The sequence below is a fragment of the Euprymna scolopes genome, chromosome 31 (assembly GCF_053919585.1).
Source record: "Euprymna scolopes isolate OS-2025 chromosome 31, ASM5391958v1, whole genome shotgun sequence".
Lineage (NCBI taxonomy): Eukaryota > Metazoa > Mollusca > Cephalopoda > Sepiida > Sepiolidae > Euprymna > Euprymna scolopes.
In genome coordinates this window covers 66,538,163-66,558,169 of record NC_136512.1, presented here as the reverse complement: position 1 = coordinate 66,558,169, position 20,007 = coordinate 66,538,163, and the positions used below count along the sequence as shown (strand labels likewise).

Here is a 20,007-nt window from a genome sequence, read left to right as displayed (position 1 = left end):
AAACAGAACTTCCATGAACAAAGTGAACATCCTATCTTTGAAACGAAAATACCGCAAGGCTGCTTCTCAACCGACTACAATATTATCTTCAAGTCTAATGTTAACAAATACTTGTTGAGCTGTCCTCTTGTATAATTAAATTTTGCCTGTTCCATCCATTGTTTCTAATTCTCTAATGGCGGCATTTATCGTTCAAGTGACAATTTCTTTAACACTTATTTTTGATCAACCTCAGATCTTGATGAGCAGTTATCCCCCCACCCCACCCTCGCCAATGTCAAAGAGCTATACAATAACTTTTAATCATATTTGAATATTTGGGTTCAGCACCAACCCACTTTTTTCAAGTTTGAAAACAGATGCGTACCATTTTCACAATCCAATTATAATTTTTCACTCTTTTTCTGCTTAGTATGTTTCTATGTTTAGATTTTATGTATCTTTTGATTTTATGTGATAATATGCTAAGGTTTTTTTTTTTTTTTTTTGTACTGAACAAAATTTAATTTTCCTATATTTTTTTAACATCGATATATAAACATTAACATAGATCTATCACTTTGAACACTGTCATACATAATTAAATTTTCTTACAATGCAAACCTAATATCTAATTCACTGCTTCTACATACACATATATCCTTTACACAAGCAAAAACTTTTTGATTTACACTTTCCATATAAACATAACGACATCAACTTCTGACACACTTATATCTACAAAAAAAATAAATAAATAAAAAAAAAATAAATAACATCTCTCAAATTGACTGACCCGGCAATAGATAACCAAAAGTGTTTGATTTGCTGTATAACAAAACAAACAAACAATTTTATTTTTGTTATCACCTGTCCCATTTTTTTTTAAAGATGGGAACACCGGAATTGCAATGCAAATAATTTCTTCTGATAATAATCAAACATGAAACTTAAACTGAAGTATACAATGTTTTTTTTTTTTTTTTTTTTTTTTTAATAGAGGGGACAAACTTTATATTAAAAACTCTATTTTCTATAATTACAGATTTGACAACTATCAGTTATTTTGAATTCAGCTTCGTTTGGCAACTTGTGTGGTTTCAGCAAAACTGAGCCACATGCCACACAGCGTGCGATACGATCAATTTACTAAGAAACATTTGATGAACGAATATTTTCATGAAACAAACCTGTCAACTGTCCATCTTATTTGTGCAATTTAACCCCATTAAATTATTTTGTTTGGGGATATGTAAAGTACCATGTCTCTGCTGATAAACTAGACACAATAGACCATTTGGAAAACATTTGATGTGTTAATGCTGAAATAGTCTACTTTAATGCATAGTTTAAAAATCATTGCTTTGTTTATTGGTTGTCTTTTCACCTGAAAAAGAATCTTTATTTTATTTTTAATTTATCCAATGCTTATTAAGATAGTCAACAGATCGATTTTAAAACAGTATTTGTCATGTCGAAAATAGTAATATATTTTAAAAAATCCGAAAAATCATCAAGTAGAAAATTATTTATAGTTAAAAGTAATTTTTTGGGAAAATGGTATTTTCCTTAGATGTGAATACAGTGGACATATCTCCTTTTTCACTACTTTAATGGCAACATTTTGTTTTAGCCGATAGGAATAGACTTTTTTTTTTTTTTTTTTTTTTTTTTTTTTTTTTCTTACTAAAAATACAATAGCAGTTCTATTCGATGAATTTTTATAATTTTTGGATATGTTACTATTTTCGACATGACAATTAAGTACTATTTTGATTTAGACCGATTTTTTTTTTCTTTTTTTTCTTTTTTCTTTATGTGGTTTTGTCAACTTTATCTTAAGAAGCACCATTTCTTTTGAATTTTGTGGTTGAAATTTTTAGCTGTGTCATCATTAGGGCTATGACAAGAGAATATTCTTTTCATTGTTATTGTTTTGATTCTCGAGTATATATGACACAGTTAGACACAGTTAATCAATTGAGAATCACATCACTCTATCTAAAAACATAAGATATTAACTGATATATACTCGAGTCAAAATAATGGAAAGGGTATTCTGTTGTCACAGCCTTAGTCATGATGCATGTAGACATAAGAATTTGCAACAGCATGTAAGCAGGCAAAAAAGTTGAGAACTTGAATGCTTACTCTATCCTGGCGTGCCAGGGGTTTGTCATAAAAACCTGGCACGAGGACACTTTTCCCTAGAAGTAAACCCTGACTAAATATTCAAAATCACATAATATTCACAGCCCAAATAAGATCTCCGGTCTACAGCTAACCCACATTAGCTTTTACAAGGAATGGTGCACCTTCTCCAAGTGATATTACCTCAAGTAATAGCACGAGCTGGATACTCCACCAGACTAGATAAATTCTTCTCCTGGAATCCAGTAAGACCAAGAGACCAAAACGTAAGATATACTACAACATATGAAAATAGTTAATTGGGGAGAAGAAAATTATGTTCTCAATTTCTTTACTAACTCAGTGTTTGAGAGATAAAGAACATTCAAATATCTATGTATCTCATATAGCCCCAGGCTGCGGGGCCCTTGATTTTTGAGAACTTCGACTGAAGTAAAATAAACAAAAAAAAAAATAGTAAGCAACAGTAATGGTAGTACCAAATTACTATCTACGCAATATTTCTGTTGAACCACTAAGTGACACACACATATATACTATCATTATTGTACATAGCTCCATTCAAGATTATATGGGAAAATGTTCTTTTTTTTTTTTTTTTTTTTTTTTTTTTTTTTTTTAATGGGAAAAATATTTAATATTGTTTTTCCTTTTTTTATAGATCGACAGATTTTCAAATCAAGTGCAAGCATTTGATTTTGGTTCTTTCACATGGTGCAATATCGTTACAAAGGTTAGTGTTTTCACTTTTTAACAATACTAGATTTATGGTGATCGATTAGGTCACAATCACTATCTATTTCCATCGTACTTTGAAATTTTTTTTTGACTGGAGCAATTTTATTCTAGTATTATATAGTTGAGATTTTTTTTATTTTCGTACATTTCTAGATTAACATCTGATATTTGACAATCTTGTTTTGCATCCAATGATTTTTTTTTTTTTTTTTTTAGGGTGTCCCTGCTATTTGGAGGGACTTCCACTCTGCTACATCAATAGGAAATATTATGTATGTATTTGGCGGGCGTAGTGATGTTTCCGGGGAAATGTTTACCAATCGAGAAATATATTGTAACAAAATTCAAATGTTTGACACTGTCACTAATACGTGGACGCAACCAAATACAAGTGGGGTGGCCCCCATAGGAAGACGGAGCCACTCTGCATGTAAGTTAGTTTACAAATTATTTTTTTTGTTTACATAAAATTTTGTTCCATTTCTTTCTTTTAATTATTATGGATTAAAAGACCATTTTCTACTTCTTGAGTAAGTATTTGTTGTTATATATATTATGAAATATTTCTCTTTCTCCCACCATTCTGTCTCTCTCTTTCTCCCACCATTCTGTCTCTCTCTTTCTCCCACCATTCTGTCTCTCTTTCTCCCACCATTCTGTCTCTCTCTTTCTCCCACCATTCTGTCTCTCTCTTTCTCCCACCATTCTGTCTCTCTCTTTCTCCCACCATTCTGTCTCTCTCTTTCTCCCACCATTCTGTCTCTCTCTTTCTCCCACCATTCTGTCTCTCTCTTTCTCCCACCATTCTGTCTCTCTCTTTCTCCCACCATTCTGTCTCTCTCTTTCTCCCACCATTCTGTCTCTCTCTTTCTCCCACCATTCTGTCTCTCTCTTTCTCCCACCATTCTGTCTCTCTCTTTCTCCCACCATTCTGTCTCTCTCTTTCTCCCACCATTCTGTCTCTCTCTTTCTCCCACCATTCTGTCTCTCTCTTTCTCCCACCATTCTGTCTCTCTCTTTCTCCCACCATTCTGTCTCTCTCTTTCTCCCACCATTCTGTCTCTCTCTTTCTCCCACCATTCTGTCTCTCTCTTTCTCCCACCATTCTGTCTCTCTCTTTCTCCCACCATTCTGTCTCTCTCTTTCTCCCACCATTCTGTCTCTCTCTTTCTCCCACCATTCTGTCTCTCTCTTTCTCCCACCATTCTGTCTCTCTCTTTCTCCCACCATTCTGTCTCTCTCTTTCTCCCACCATTCTGTCTCTCTCTTTCTCCCACCATTCTGTCTCTCTCTTTCTCCCACCATTCTGTCTCTCTCTTTCTCCCACCATTCTGTCTCTCTCTTTCTCCCACCACTCTGTCTCTCTCTTTCTCCCACCACTCTGTGTCTCTCTTTCTCCCACCACTCTGTGTCTCTCTTTCTCCCACCACTCTGTGTCTCTCTTTCTCCCACCACTCTGTGTCTCTCTTTCTCCCACCACTCTGTGTCTCTCTTTCTCCCACCACTCTGTGTCTCTCTTTCTCCCACCACTCTGTGTCTCTCTTTCTCCCACCACTCTGTGTCTCTCTTTCTCCCACCACTCTGTGTCTCTCTTTCTCCCACCACTCTGTCTCTCTCTCTCTCCCACCACTCTGTCTCTCTCTCTTTCTCCCACCATTCTGTCTCTCTCTCTTTCTCCCACCATTCTGTCTGTCTCTCTCTCTCTATCTCCCACGACCTTCTTACTCTTTCCTCCTCTCTCCCCCATATCTAATCAGTGTTTAGCTGTCTCTTTGGTTCCATAGCTGAACTCAAACACTACAATTACAAACAAGTAGCAGAAAATTTAAACATTCACAATTCTTTGACTCGTGCTAAGAACTATTGCTTAACTGTTGCAGTCAGAAACTTCACTCTCTTTCCTTTTTATACATTCAAGAGTATTTAACTAACATTTGTTTGATTTTATTTTAAAATATTTTAGTTTTTCTAGTACTGTTTACCTGTGCATATAAATTGTCAACAAATTTAAGGACCAGACAAAGCTGCACATACCTCATACTGTTTTGGATTCCTTAGTATAATTTTAGTTTCAATTATTCAATTTGTAAGGTGAGCAATGCACATATACACAGAAACATGCAAAGTGATCACATATCTATCCCTTGTTTTGATAAGCTCCTAGAACTTTCACTTCAGATCTAAAATGAACAACTTACATTCAATCTGTTGTTGAGAAAGTGGCTGCATAATTTTACAATTCCAGAAAGTACCAAACTCCTGATATAAGAATCAGATAAGTCCTAAGAGTATTGCTCTCACCTCCAGCAACTCATCACTAAAGAACTCTTGGTTCTTGGCCAGAATTCCCCCTATATTGAAAACAAAATTTTAAAAAATCTTAAGGATGTATGTACTCGTGACAATATGAAGATATCATATTCCAAAATTCGCATCAATTAAGTAGTTTAATTTTTATAAAGTAATTTTTAAGCGATTAATAGGAATTTGTAAGCATTACAACATAAAATCTTAAGTTTGAATTATTGAGTTATCTCTTTCACACTTTTTTTTTTTTTTTATAACTTTTTCAAAATGATGAATAGGATGGTCATTCTTTGGTTACTCATAAAATTTTATTTTTTATTTAAAAACAAAATTACTTAATCAATTATTGTGATTTTTGGAATATGATATATTCATTTTGTCACAGGTGCATACATTATACAGATTTTTCTTTTCTTTTTGTTTTTTTTAATATGGGGAGGAGGGAATACTGGGAAAAAACCAAACTCTTTATTGCCTAGACAGTTCAAAATCATCTTCATAGTATAATAGAGGGGGAGGATCTCTTCCATTTCTTACAGGCTTATTCTCTTCTATCATACTTTACCACAATGAAAAAAATTACGGTGCTTCTAAGAATTGGGACGAGATTTTGTAGTCAAGTGTGGTTTTCAGATAAAAAACAATGGTTACAACTGAGTTTTTTGTCAATTCTAATAAGTTACAATGGTAGCTTCCAAATTATGCAGTCGAAATTACTTGAATATTATGGAATTATTAAAAAAAACAAGTTTGTGTTAGCAGGTGAAAATTTTCAGCCATCTTGTTTTAAACCAAAACGGAAAATTACCTTTTTGAATTCTCCTGTGTTTTACGATCGTTTTCATGAAATTCTATTTTTTCATTTTCTTTAATAAATAATTTTCTATCTTGTCGATTTTCGTAATTTTTGGATATAATCATCTTAAAAATACGAGGAATATGTAGATACCATTGTTTTCATGTGAAATTCAGTTTTATGATTTCCGAAATTTCGTCCCAATAGTGTAGAAGTGCTAAAATAACTCTTCTCGTGTGTGCCTAACATCAGGCGAAATTTACACAAACAAAATTTCCTCGTAATGGCTTCCGATCTGTATGGGACATGTTGTTGCAGAACTGCTTCCCTGTGGACATCAATCTTTAACAAATCTAGTGTCAGCAGATGCCTGTCATACTGTCCCCACAAGTTGCCAAACTTTGTTCACACATATTACTCATCCTTACTTTTGTATTGTTCTTCACTTTTGATCTGATCAACTTCATGACCATAACATAAGAGACCTCACACAGACAGTATTATTTATTAAAAACAATTTTACACTCATCTGGTCTTTCTAACCATTAAACCATTATCTCTTGTCTTGTGTTTTTTATTTTTTATTCATTTATTTATTTTTTAATTGTTGACATCAGCATTTTCCAACCCTTTTTACCTTCCTGAAACTCTTCCAATAATAGTGATGTCTCCAGGAACTCTTACATGAAAAACTATTTTACAATCTTTATTCCTCCCTCACAATACAAGCAACATTTTTCTTTTTATAACCAATTTAGGTAAAAATAGAAATTCTTCCTCAAAATTTATTGACAATTAAAAAAAAAAAAATTCTGACATCTACTTAAAACATAACTGGATCCTTTTTTTTTTCAAGTTTATTCACAATTCTGTACATATATAAGAAAATTAGGTTTGAAAAAAAAAAAGAATGCGTTTGCATATTTGTGTAAAGGCATAATAATTTCTGCCTATTTATCAGTATCTTTTGAAGGAACCCTTGGCAGGTTCATAAGGAACACTAGAGTTCCATGAAACCCTGGTTGGAAAACCTTGGTCTACATTGTGGCAATCTTCTTTTCTTTAAATAAGTATTTTCTGAAAGAAACTAAAGTTAATTACATTTTAGTATGATAAAAAGAAAGAAATCGCTAATAAAAATCAAATAAAATTTGCCAGATGTATTACTATTTAGGTCTAACTTGAAAAATCCGACCAACTTGATTGTATAGATTTAATATTTGCTGTTGTAATCCATTTTCTCTTTTTTGTTTTTAGTTGTTTATAAAGGCTTTCTTTACGTCTTTGGCGGCTTCAATGGCTCTCATGATCTCCACTTTCGTGATATATTTAGATTTGATCCAGGTAAGAACTTAAAAATGTATCTATCTAGATAATAGAAAGCAATTTTGAAGAGTTTGAAATGCAAAGCATCATAAATGCTTGTTTTTATTTTTTTATTTATTTTTTTTTTTTTTTTTTACAGCTGCCAATTTTTAAAAATTTTGTCTTGAGTGTGGAGTCATTTTTATAATAGAAAAATGATCCAAAAGATGGATGGTAAAAGAAATTCTTATGAAGGAAAGAAAATTATGCAATCGCGAATATTAAATGTAGTTGCCTAAAAACAAACATCAGTAGTATCAATCCAGTCAAAGAAACTTTGAATTATAAAGATTTTCAGATTAAAAAAAATGGTAGTATTAATCCATTAAGTCCCAGGTTGTCTAAATTTTTTATTATTTTTAGTTGAAACTTTGTAAAATGATAAATGGTTTAGAATGCACAAAAAAAATGAAAGGAAAAAGTGGAATATTGAACACTGGGTTCATATGATATATTTTCGAAATCAAGAGGCTATACATTCAAGATAAAATTTACACATTATTGTAAGGAGCAAAGCATTCACACAAAGAGTTACATTGCACTAATGGTAATATTGCAATGCTCATTTAAACAAGTTCATACATCATCAAACAAATAGAATTTTAGCAAATTTCACAAGAAGTTTTAAGAGGGTTCCAAGAACTCTCAGAAGTTTATGAATACAATTGAATTTTATCCTTTCTTCAGAATAACTATGCAGTAAGTAGTACTATTATATATTATCTTTATAAATTTAAAAAAAAAAAAGAAAATATTTGATTCCCTATTTATAGAACAGTGGGGCCTAATAGGTTAATCCAGTCAGGATCAGCAGTGGTCCTCCTCTTGTGTCAAGGTGAAAAACCGTGACTGAAAGATTCAAAATTATTCAGAGATGGCAAAAGAAATAACTATCATCGAGAAAATAAAATTATCCAATTGCGAAGATTAAATGTAGTTGTTCAAATCAAAATTGGTAGCATCAATTCCATCAAAGAAGTTTTAAATTGTAAAGAATTGGTACTATTAATCCAGTCACGATCAGCAGAGCATAGTTCCCTTCTCATGTCAAGATGAAAAACTATGACTGAAAGAATTCATGAGATTAAGTATATTTTATACAACAATTCTTTTGATTGATTTTTGTTTTTGTTTTACACAGTAGTCACCACTTATCACTCGAGGATAAGAGTTATACTCCTAATTATAATCATCCAAATCTTTGTGATTATACTCTGATATTATCAGGGACAGTCTCCTTACAGCTTCAGTTGCTTAGAGATTTTGGTTGATACACATTGTTAGTTGAAAGTGAAGAATAGTTAACAATTGATAATTTATGTAAATAAGATAAGTTTGTATATAATTGATATAAATGATTTTTTTTTTTCCAGTTCATAACCATTGGACAATGGTAAAAGTAAAAGGTAAAGGACCTTGTCCAAGGAGACGGCAATGCTGTTGTGTGATTGGCTCGCGTGTGTTTCTCTTTGGTGGAACAAGGTAAGATTTTACCACTTTTATTTATTTTTTTTTCCTAGGTTTTGATTAAAATGTGATACCATTAACGTTCCCCTCCACAAAGTCTTAGAAAGAAAAAAAAAAAGAAAAACTATAACAATAAAAGAGGAAACAAGTTGATCATCAGAACAAAAGCTATGAGAAGTGAGCTTAGTAGAAACACAATAAGAGGAAGTTGTTTACCAAGGCACAGAAAGGAAAGCTGAAATGGGATTGTTAATCTAGGTGTGACTGGGACAAGATCGGACATGGAGATCTTTTTTTTTTTTACAAGGTGATCACCACTTATCAAGGCCCGGAAGCCACTCAGGGATAAGGGTTATTGCATGTACAGTATGTTAGTGTGGGGATTTAATAAAAGTGTCTACTTAAGGGGGCGGTTCATCAGGAATTTGTTTACGTTTGACTTGAAGACATCCAGGTTGTAGTCAGGTGGGAAGCAGGCAGACGGAACAGTTCCAGAGGTGTGCAGTTCTAAGAAAGAAGCTTTGTTCATGGAATCTAGGTTTTGATTTAGGTACAGATAAAGAGTGGGGAAAACTTTTGACAGTGGTTTCAGCTAGACGGGTGTTTTTCGTGAAAGATTGGCGAGGGGGACTAGAGATTGGAGCTCAGACGAGCACCTGCCATGGAAATTACGATAAAACAAAGATAGGCTCGCAACGTCTCTTCTGTGGGAGAGAGGTTGCAGGGAAGAGAAAAGGGCATCCCCCACTAAGCCACAGTCTATTTTGTACTCTGTCAAGGCAGGATAGACTGTTTTTTGTTTTTTTTAGCAGCTCCTGCCCAGATATGGCAACAGTATTCCATCCTTGGGCATACTTGGCTTTTATATAGATAGAGAATTGCATCAGTAGTGAGATATCTTCTGGAACAGTAGAAGGATCCCACCATCTTTCCAGTGACCTTGGCAACAGACTTGATGTACGTGTTCCATTTCAGATCAGGAGTAACGGTCAATCCCAGAAGTTTTTCGAAACATGGGGCTTCTCCTAGACGAGAGCCATCCATTTCAATTGATGCCAGATGGGGATCAGAGTGTTGATGATGTAAAGATAGGAGTTTGGTTTTAGATGCATTAAAGGTAACCAGCCACGTCTTCCCCCAGTGAACCATGCGCTCGAGATCAGAGGAGAGAGAATCAGAGAGAACTTTGTCATTTACAGCCTTTGATGTGTTGCCGTAGATGGTCGTGTCATCAGCATAGATGTCAACAAATGATTTAAGTATGTGTTTAGGGAGGTCATTGATGTAGATCAGCAAGAGAGTTGGGCCCAGGATTGACGCTGGAGGGACTCCAGCATTAATACTGCAGGCCTCTAATTTTTGTCCATTGACCACTACTCTTATGAGCCTATCGGAGAGAAATGATTTAATGATTGAGAAAACATTTCCAGTTATACCGTAGCTGGAAATCTTGTGAAGTAGGCCATACCTTGTCGGAGGCCTTTGATATGTCAAGAGCAATTACCCTAGAAAGGAAGCCTTTGTCAAGAGATTCACTAATCCTATGAGATATAACCGTTAGCACATCTGCGGTAGATCTTGCAGAATGGAAACCATATTGCGTGTCACTAAGAAGGTTATTTCTGCTGAGATGGTCGACTATTTCTCTATTTAATATTGATTCCAGCAACTTACTCATGACACACAGGAGACATTGGTCTGTACTGAGAGGGAGATGATTTATCACCTGAATTCTTAAATACAGGGCATACTGATGAGATTTTCCAGGGTGTTGGAAAGCACTTCTCCTTAAGGCAACACTTAAACAGTTTCGTAAGTATGGGAGCAAGTTCTGGTTGAAGCTTTTTTAACACTATAATTGGGATGCCGTCAGGGCCAGTTGCTTTACTGGAATCAAGGTTCTTGATTAGCTTGGCGACCTCATGCACAGATATTTGTATGTTACCTAGCGTGTTCTGTGTTATAGGAGAAAATATCGCAAATACGTCGCATAGAGTAGAATTAGCTGCAAAGTTCTTTGCAAATAGTTTGGCCTTGTCTGATGCTGACGATGACCTCAGGTCCATTGATAATGGTTGGGATAGAACGCACACTTATAGCTCTCTTGCAGTTTTTATTACTCTTTTACGGTGGTTGCTGGCATTCCTGAAAGCAGCTTTAGTCTCAGTGCATCTATTACGTTGGTAGCTATGGAAAAAGTGATTTCTGTGTGCGATAGCAGCAGCACATTCTTGGTAGAACCATGGCTGGCTGTTGCGTTTTTGTTGGAATTTTTTAGATGGTATGAATCGCTCATATATTTAGGGTTAGTTTATGGGCAGTGCTAGAAGTGGCAGTGAATTTTGTGACAGTTTATGGACAATCTTGATTTTGCTATAGTTGAGGATTGTTTCCAGTATGGAAATGCAGAGGCAAGAAGAAAATTGCTGGGGAATGACACAATCAGACAGCTAACAACAGATAATGTTAGGGGTTACTTTTTTTACGCTACATGAGTGTATCGCACACACATACAGTTTAACTGATTTGCATTAAGTATTTGGTCTCGTGGTGTTTTATTGTAGGTCAATCACAAAGGTGATTATCGAGTCACAAAAATACATTCCATAAGTATGGTGAATTTCGTTAATGGAATTTTATTCCATTAAACTAAAATTTTCATTTCATTTTTTTTTTCTCTACACAAATCTTCCAGATAAGGCATAAAGCCAACTGATTTAAGGAGTTCTTCTGACCTAGAAAACAGTAGTTCTTCCCCCTTTCTCACAAACATTGCTCATAGAATGTGAGAACTTAAAGGAAATGTTATGAGGCTGCCGAAAGTAAACCAACCATTTTCTACTCTCCTTTATTTAAGGAAATAGTGTATAATTTTTTTCTGTAGAACTTCCTAGAAACCTTCAGAAAGTTCTACAAGCTTCTAAAGTAGCGGTCTGATAAACTATATAATGCTATTGTGTGATTGGCTTATTTGTGTTTCACTTTGGTGGAAATAAGTTGAGATTTTACCACTATTTGAAAGGCATTGAATAAGTATGGTGAATTTTATTGTAAGGATTTTATTCCATTAAATTTATGATTTGAATTGTTTATTTGTGACAAAGTAAATCAAATAGACTTACATTATAAGAGAACTTGTGGCATTGTTGCAAAGCCTCATTTCTTCAACTTCTTCACTATCCGAGTAAATATTAATATTGTCGGCCTTGGAACTGATTGCTTCCCTTGAAAAGTTTACTTTTTGGCTAGCCTGTTTGAAACCTAAGGAATTGAACAAATCATGGTGACGTTTCCTTGATCTTGGTTTATCTTGAAGTGATTTGATTTTATTTTCTTTTGTTTTATGATTAGTTCTTTACATCAAGTCTTGTTTGGAGTTATTTCCGTTAAGTTTTATTTTAATGTAACAATTGATAATTTAACTATACTTTATAATATAACTGTCTTACTTTCGTAACGGGTCTACTGAGTTTTCATTAGGGTTTTCTTTTTGTTTTTTTGTTTTTTTATTTTTTTTTTTTATTACATTTTCATCCCAAACAAGGCACGGCACATTGCCACTTTGGTGTAGGGGGCTACTATCAGGGGCAACAACTACTGGGGTACTATGTAGGGATTTAGGCAGCAAGATGTCGGTTCACGTTGCACTTGAACTTCAGCACGTCAGTACAGTTGGGGAAGCAGGGACCTGGAATGGAATTCCAAAGTCTAGCGGTTCTGGGGAAGAAATTACTGAAGTAGAAAGATCTTTTACATCTAGGGATCTCTACAGTGTGGGGGTGGAATTTTGCAGCCTGTCAGGTCTGTCGAGGGTGCTCACGTCATGGGGGCACAAGAGCTTGCAGTTCGTTAGAACATTCACCATTAAAATACTTGTAGAACAGGCAGAGGGATGCAATGTTTCGTTGATGGGACAGAGGCTGAAGCTTAGATGCCAGTTCAGGGCCTATCAGATTTGCAACTCTCTTTTGAACTTTGTCAAGGAGCGAGAGACTAGTAGCCGATCCACCAGCCCAAATATGACAGCAATACCCCATACATGGGCGAATGGTTGCCTTATAGAGGTACAGGATACTTTCGGGTGTTAGTAGTTGTCTAGCACGGTAGAGAGAACCCACCTCCCTTGCAGCGGCCCTGGCAATGCCCTCGATGTAATTGTTCCAACTCCTGTTTCCTGTGAACGTTAGGCCAAGGAGCTTGAAAGACGTACTCTCAGATAAAGAGTCGTTGGCCATTGCTATAGGTGGTAGAGAAGGTTTCTTGTAATTATTGAATGAAACTAGTTTAGTCTTGGCGGCATTGAACGTGACCATCCATTTTTGCCCCCCATTCCACTACAGATTGGAGGTCATCCTCTAGTGTTTCTGCCATTTCTTTAGATATGTGTTCATTTGTTTTCCTGTTGTGCCTGTTATAGAGTGTGGTGTCATCAGCATATATACCCATCTCAGGAAATTTTGTCGGGGAGGCCATTTATGAATATGAGGAACAGTAGAGGTCCAAGGATAGACCCGTGGGGCACTCCCGCATTTATATCATTGTTTAGATGTACGACCGTCGAGGACAACCTGGATTTTTCTCTTATCTAAGAAGGATTTAATTATGTTAAGTATTCTACCAGTGATACCGTATGATCTAATTTTCCTGAGGAGACCCTCATGCCATACCCTGTCAAAAGCCTTAGATATATCTAGAGCTACCGCTCTGCCCTCTCCCGCTTTGTCCAGTGAATGGTATATACGTTCAGAGATTACAGTTAGGATGTCTGCTGTGGAATGGGCTTGTCTAAATCCATATTGTTTGTCAGTCAGAAGTTTAGCATCTGTAAGTTGATGGACTAGAGCATGGTTAATTAGGGTCTCAAATATTTTGGCAAAAAGTGGGAGGAGGCTAATAGGGCGATAATTTACTGGGTCAGTTCTTTCGCCAGAATTCTTGAATACTGGTACCACAGAAGCAGTTTTCCAACAGCTCGGAAAGCAAGATTCATTAAGGCATTTGTTGAAGAGTTTGGAGAGAATGAGCTACTTCGGCTGAGCACTTTTTTAATAGCACAGCTGGGATGAGGTCGGGTCCACATGCTTTTGAAGTGTCAAGGTTTTTTATGATAGCATGCACCTGAGCAGGGGTGATTTTCAGACGTCTAGCGTGGCGTCTGTCCGCATAGGAAATTCAGGCAGGGTGGGGGGGTTGGAAGGGTCCAGTGTGGAGTTTGAGGCAAACCGACTGGCAAGCATGTTAGCCTTTTCGGTTGCTGAGCAAACAACCTCATGATTGTTGGTTAGTGGGGGAATTGTTGATTGCCCATTATTTACTACACTGTACTGTTGTAGATTTTCCAGAAGTCACAAGTTCCTAGTTTTTGTGCTTCAATGCGGTTTTTAGTGGTTTCCGTAAATTTTCTCTTAGCTGTCGCTATTTCTTTCTTAACGTTACTTCTATCTTCTATGTACTTCTGTCTGTTGGAACTGGACTTATGTCGGTTAAATCTGCGGTATGCATGCTGCCTTTGAGCAATGGCAGTTGCGCAAGTCGAAGTAAACCATTGGAGGGAGTGGGGCTTGCTATAAAATTTCCGCATGGGAACATTGGCTTCGATTGCAGTTTTGAACCAGTCAGTGGTCTCGTTTGCGCACTGTTCAGCAAGAAGAGAAAAAATATTTCTCCATGGGGCATATCTGATAAGATCTCTGATGGCTTCCCAGTCAGTCTTTTTATAATATCTTGTTTTGAGCACTGGCTCTAGAGTTTAGGGCGATTTCAACCATTACAACTGCATGATCAGGTTTTGATGTTACATAGCATACTGTGAGGAGATGACACATCAAACTGACCTTATGCAGTCATTTAGTTTCAAAGTCATTTAATCATTAATATTTCAAATAATTTAAAATTATATTATCAAACAATGCACAGGTTTTTACTATACCACACCAACTTTAGCTAAAGGCATATTATTACATAGACATACATGTGTCCTCAAGATGAGCTTGTGCAATAATTTAGTTCCAAAAAGTCACTTAATCATTATTATTTCAATCAATTTAAAACCATACCCTTATTTCTGACGGGTAACCTCGAGACAGATGGAGGCAAGCAAAAATAGATTAAGTTTGGATTTTGACTTTTTAATTTTATATTTAACTAACTTAGCGAACTACATTTTTCTTGATTTAAACGATCTAATCTGAGCCCAATGAGTGTCCTAACAGATCATTTTTTTCTTGTGTATGTGTGTGTGTATATATATATATATATATATATATATACATACACACACACACATCTAGAATTGAGAAAGTATATACTCTTGAACTGTATATTCCATAAACTACCCACGTTGTTTTGAAGTCTATTTAGAGTGGGGGGGGGGAACTATGAACATTACATAAGTTTTTTAACTTGTTTTTGCAGACTTTACATATCTCCATTTTCTTTTTCTCATTACATACATTAAACTGTTTAGCAGTTTTTGAGGAATATCCATTTGGGCTGATATACACAAGTGCTATCCCTTTAGCGAAATACACATCGGCTCCAATGTTGTACGCAATTATTATTTTTACAAGGAAAGAATTTTTGCGTGTGTGACCTAGTTTTTTTTTTTTTTATTTATTTAATGGTAATATAAGTGCTTAAGCTCCCAATTTTTTTTTTTTTTTTTTTTTTTTTTTTTGCTTTGCTTTCATTTTGTTTGTTAAATCCAACCAAAAAAAAACCCAATAACAACAAAAGAATACAAAAACAATAAGAAAAAATCCGCAAAGTTCAAGCCAACTTGAAATATTTATTTTTTTTATTTAAAAATAAAAAATAACACAGGTATCGTGAAACTTTAATTAAACTTGAAAATATTATTTAAAAATAACCCTTATCCTTGAGTGGCCTCTTGGCCTTGATAATGTGGTGATGCCTATGTAAAAAAAAAAAAAAAAAAAGCGCGGATCAATAAGTGCACTAGCACCAAAAAATCATATAATGACAAAAAAAGTTCAAGCCAAAATAAAAGATATCCATAAAAAAACAAAACAAAACAGCCATAATAAATAAGAAAAACTAGGCGCTCCCTAAGTCGAACTGCGTACAACATCGAAGCCGATTAGTATTCCGCTAGATGTGACACCTACAGGGCTAGAACACATGCACAGGCTTACAAGAAAGGTGCAACTGACTCCAATCTCTGTGGCATCACTTTGTCTCCGTCCAGTGGTAGGATGGGTCCCCGTAGCTATGGTTCGCTTACTTGTCTCCAATCTGGGTCCGGTTTCCAAATTGTCAACAGGACTGCTCTGAAAATAGACTACACTTCCAAACAACTGCGTTTTCCAAACAACAGCAAAAATCAGTCAAGGATTAACTTTTTTCATAGCATAAAATAATTATTGCATTAAATGTTAAAGATAGTATGTACACAAGGCGTTATTAAGTATTTCCCACCAACCTCTGAATGCCCTGACACAGAATAAAAAAAAAAGAAAGCAATAAAAAAAACAACCTTTAAAATTGAAGAAAAGAGAAAAAAAGGATTTTGGTTTTTATGAGCCCTTTCTTCCTCTCCTTATTTGAATTCGTCAGCAGCCACAACAAAACTGAATTTTGGTAAAAGATGGCTTCACTATCAGATGTCATATTCCTTAAAGTCCAATTTATGAGAACTAGTCTATCTTGAAATAAACATTTTTTTTCTTTAGTCTTTCATTTATCACCGGTGTGGAATGCTTTTCCCAAGGGCCTTCACGGTCAATTACAACTTAACTGACCATCTGATGGCTATCACTTGCCTCAGTTCTCTAGAGGTCCCTCAAAACATAAGTGCCAAATTTTCACTCTTTGGGAAATATATATTTATGGTCTCTACTTGAACCTTTCAACTATCTATCTTGTGGGGGAATCATTTGACCACCTGTTAAGAACACATCTACCCTTTTCTTCCATCACCATCGCCATCATGTTAGATTCAACAATGCAAAATCTCCTGAATTCGTGCCAAAAGGACCATCCAAGAGATTGGCTGCCTCTCGACCCACCAGCAAGGTTCTCCATCATTGCTCCGTACCCCATCGGGTCACATAGAGGGGTAGGACTCGTGTATGTCTGCCTCCATTTGTCACTGAAGAGTTGTTTAGCGAGCTTTCGCTATCCAACGAAACATGTGTAAGACAGTGAAAATTTAGGCTTCTGCATAAAAAATTAAAATTCTTGAATGTGAATTGATTCCATCTTATGGCATTTGAAATGACTAATGGTATTAAAATTTTTTTTTTTTTTTTTTTTTTTTTTTTTACATTTTCATCCCAAATAAGGCACAGTGCCACTTTGATGTAGAGGACTACTATCTGGGAAATAATTTACAGGGGGTACTATGTAGGGAGTTGAGCAGCAAGATGTGTGTTTACATTGCACTCAAACTTCTGCATGTTAGTACAGTCAGGAAAGCAGGAACCTGGAATGGAATTCCAAAGTCTAGCAGTTCTAGGAAAGAAACTATTAGATCAGAAGGCTTTCTTACATCTGGGGATTTCTGTGTTGGGGTGAGATTTTGCTATTTGTTGGGATATTTACATTAAGGGGGTACAATGGCTTGTAGTTCATCGGAGCACCTACGAAACTAATGTCGTCTTGTATATAATGATGTTAGTTTAGTAGTAAATACAGAATTTGCTTTTGAAAAAAAAAAAGGAACCATAGAAATGTTGAGATGTAAAATTGATTTTTTTTTTTGTTTTTTTCTAAGCTAACATCGACTGAGCTTAAACTTTGGAAGTTTAACAAGACGTCAAGAAGGGTTGGTTTTTGTAGACCTTTCGTTAATCCGTTGTAGACCTTTCATTAAAGGCAAGTAACTCTGATTTTGATGAAGAGGTTACTTCCCTTATGCCATCTAATTCAAGGAATGTATATAAAGGGAAATTTGTGTGTGTTCACAGAGAGAGGAATAGGCTGGGTAGAGAGAGGAAGGGGAGGAGGAGAAAAACGGATGAATAGAGGTAAAAAGAAATTTTAATAAAAATATGTTGTTCTTGCTCCGGGCAACGCCAGGTAGCCTTGCTAGTAAATATATGCATATAATAATTCTCAATTACAAGTTTCTCTTGCAAAGTAGTAGAACACAAACAGAAAATTCAAATTAAAAAATGTAACAACCACCAATCACAAACCCACACATCTTGTAACATCTGTTTTAGGCTAAAATTATGATTCATTGTTGAAACTTTCTTTCACACAAATGACAACAGCTTTGTATACATGTAGTTTTATCTTGATGATAGCTTCATTATTTTGAATGGAATTATTATTTTAAAACTAAGTGTACCTACCCGGCGTTGCCTGGTAGTATATTTAGTTGTTTTTTCCAATCAAGTCCTGGTATTATCAGATAAGGCTGTCTGAAGATATGACTTAAAATGTAGCAAACATTAGTGTAATTGTTTTTTTTTTCTTACTTTTCATGAAAACTCAATTATGTTCTGCAAAGTCAAAATAAAAAAAAATTTCCTCAAAAAACAACCAAATCAAGCCCTGAATGATTATTTGAATATGTATATAAAAAAAGCTGAAAGTATAAACATTTTTCTTTAAAAATTACTAGATTTGGCATTAAATAATCCTAAGTGTTGATATGTCATATAACAACCAAACTAAACTTTATTTTGGATGGAATTATTTAAAAAATAGGTGTATTTGTAATTTTTTTTTTTTTTGTGTCTTATCAAAGAAAAGTAACTCTGTATGGATCTATACAAAGTTACATTCCTTTCTTTCAGGACTAGTGAGAGGTACCTGGCGTTGCCCGGGTGTTTTTTTTTTGGGGGGGGGGAGGGGGGGTTAAAAAAAAAAAACGTAAGTATGAGGATCAACCCCGAACCGTTGAGGCAAAGTTGTAAATTAAAGTGTGAAAAAAAAAAGTGTGATGTTAACGATTGCCCCACCGCGAGATGCTAACGGAAACACGTTTGAATTTATTTAATTAGTTGGATTTAGCAGGTGCCCGTTTTAAATGAAGTCAAGTTTTGACTACGGGATAGTATTCATTTACTGCTGAACGCTCCCCCCCCTCCTCGAAGATGTTATACAGGAAAAAGACTAACCCACATGCGGCGAGCGACAAATATTGAATATTTATCTTCCCGAAATCGAGCAAATTAAATAGACAGGCGAGCTTCGTTGTTAAGTGTGAGATATTACAATTTGTATGTGATATAAAAAGTTTTAAAAAGTTGTTAGGCGACTGACCGCTTCTCTGAAAGAAGCCTTTTGTAGACACACAGAAAAAGCGAACACACATGCATACATACATTTTCGCTTTTATATTTATAGATGGTGGCTATTTGAAAATAATTCAGACTCTGACAAAATATTTTTGAAAGGAATTGAATTAAATTTTATTCTTAACATGTTGCAATGATCCACAAGAAAAAGTGAACTAGAATCAAATATTATCAGTCGGTTCAGAATAGAATACACTTTAATGTGTTGTGTGTGTACCTACCTACCTCTCTCTCTATATATATATATATGAGAGAGAGCATCAGGATGTTGAAAAGTCAAAATGTGATCGTTTATTTAAAGACTGTTACATATTCTAGATGTACTATTGATTTCATTCATATAGATTGACCTTTTGCCATTGAGTCTGTTAAAAATACATTCAAATCATCAACGACTTGCAGAATGAAAACAGGTTAAAAACGAATGCACTGATAAATCCTACTAGTAATTATGCTGAAGTGTTCCTTTTGAAGAAAGTATGCCATGACTGTATCTTAATATGGACTTTAATCGTAACTAAGTATTGCTTAGAATGATTTAATTGTTAACAGATGTTGTATGATTCCATGTTTCAAGGATGTATTAAAATTTAAAGGTAATGGTGTGTGATGCAGTTTATTATTTGGTAAGTGAGTTAGATCTTAAGTGGGATTGTATTCCTGTTATTAACGAGTTTGACTATAATAATTACTAGCAGGGAGACCCAATGTTGCCTGGTATTGAACAAGGATCAAGTAAGGTTCCACACATTCAATAGTTTTATTGTTGTTGAAATCTGAAATCACCCATTTTCCAATTAAATTGATTGCCTGCTCTAGTCAGGAATCCACTGTGTTACACCGAGAGAAAGTTTCATATGCTTCCCCACAGTGATTTAGTCCACAATACAGTGTAGTCTACATTGCACTGTAGAGAACCTACTGTTGATTTTATAA

The 20,007-nt window shown here is 35.1% G+C and overlaps 1 protein-coding gene across 2 annotated transcripts in view; it reads left to right on the top strand.

The window, feature by feature from the left end:
• LOC145255781 (kelch domain-containing protein 3-like) overlaps positions 1 to 20,007 on the top strand; it is a 72,604-nt gene that overhangs the window by 34,158 nt on the left and 18,439 nt on the right. For both annotated transcript variants that reach the window (XM_080114450.1, XM_080114449.1), the window contains exons 5-8: positions 2,792 to 2,863; positions 3,085 to 3,298; positions 7,229 to 7,315; positions 8,710 to 8,818. In XM_080114450.1, coding sequence (XP_079970576.1) covers positions 2,792 to 2,863; positions 3,085 to 3,298; positions 7,229 to 7,315; positions 8,710 to 8,818 — 482 coding nt within the window. The remainder of the gene's footprint in view (positions 1 to 2,791; positions 2,864 to 3,084; positions 3,299 to 7,228; positions 7,316 to 8,709; positions 8,819 to 20,007) is intronic.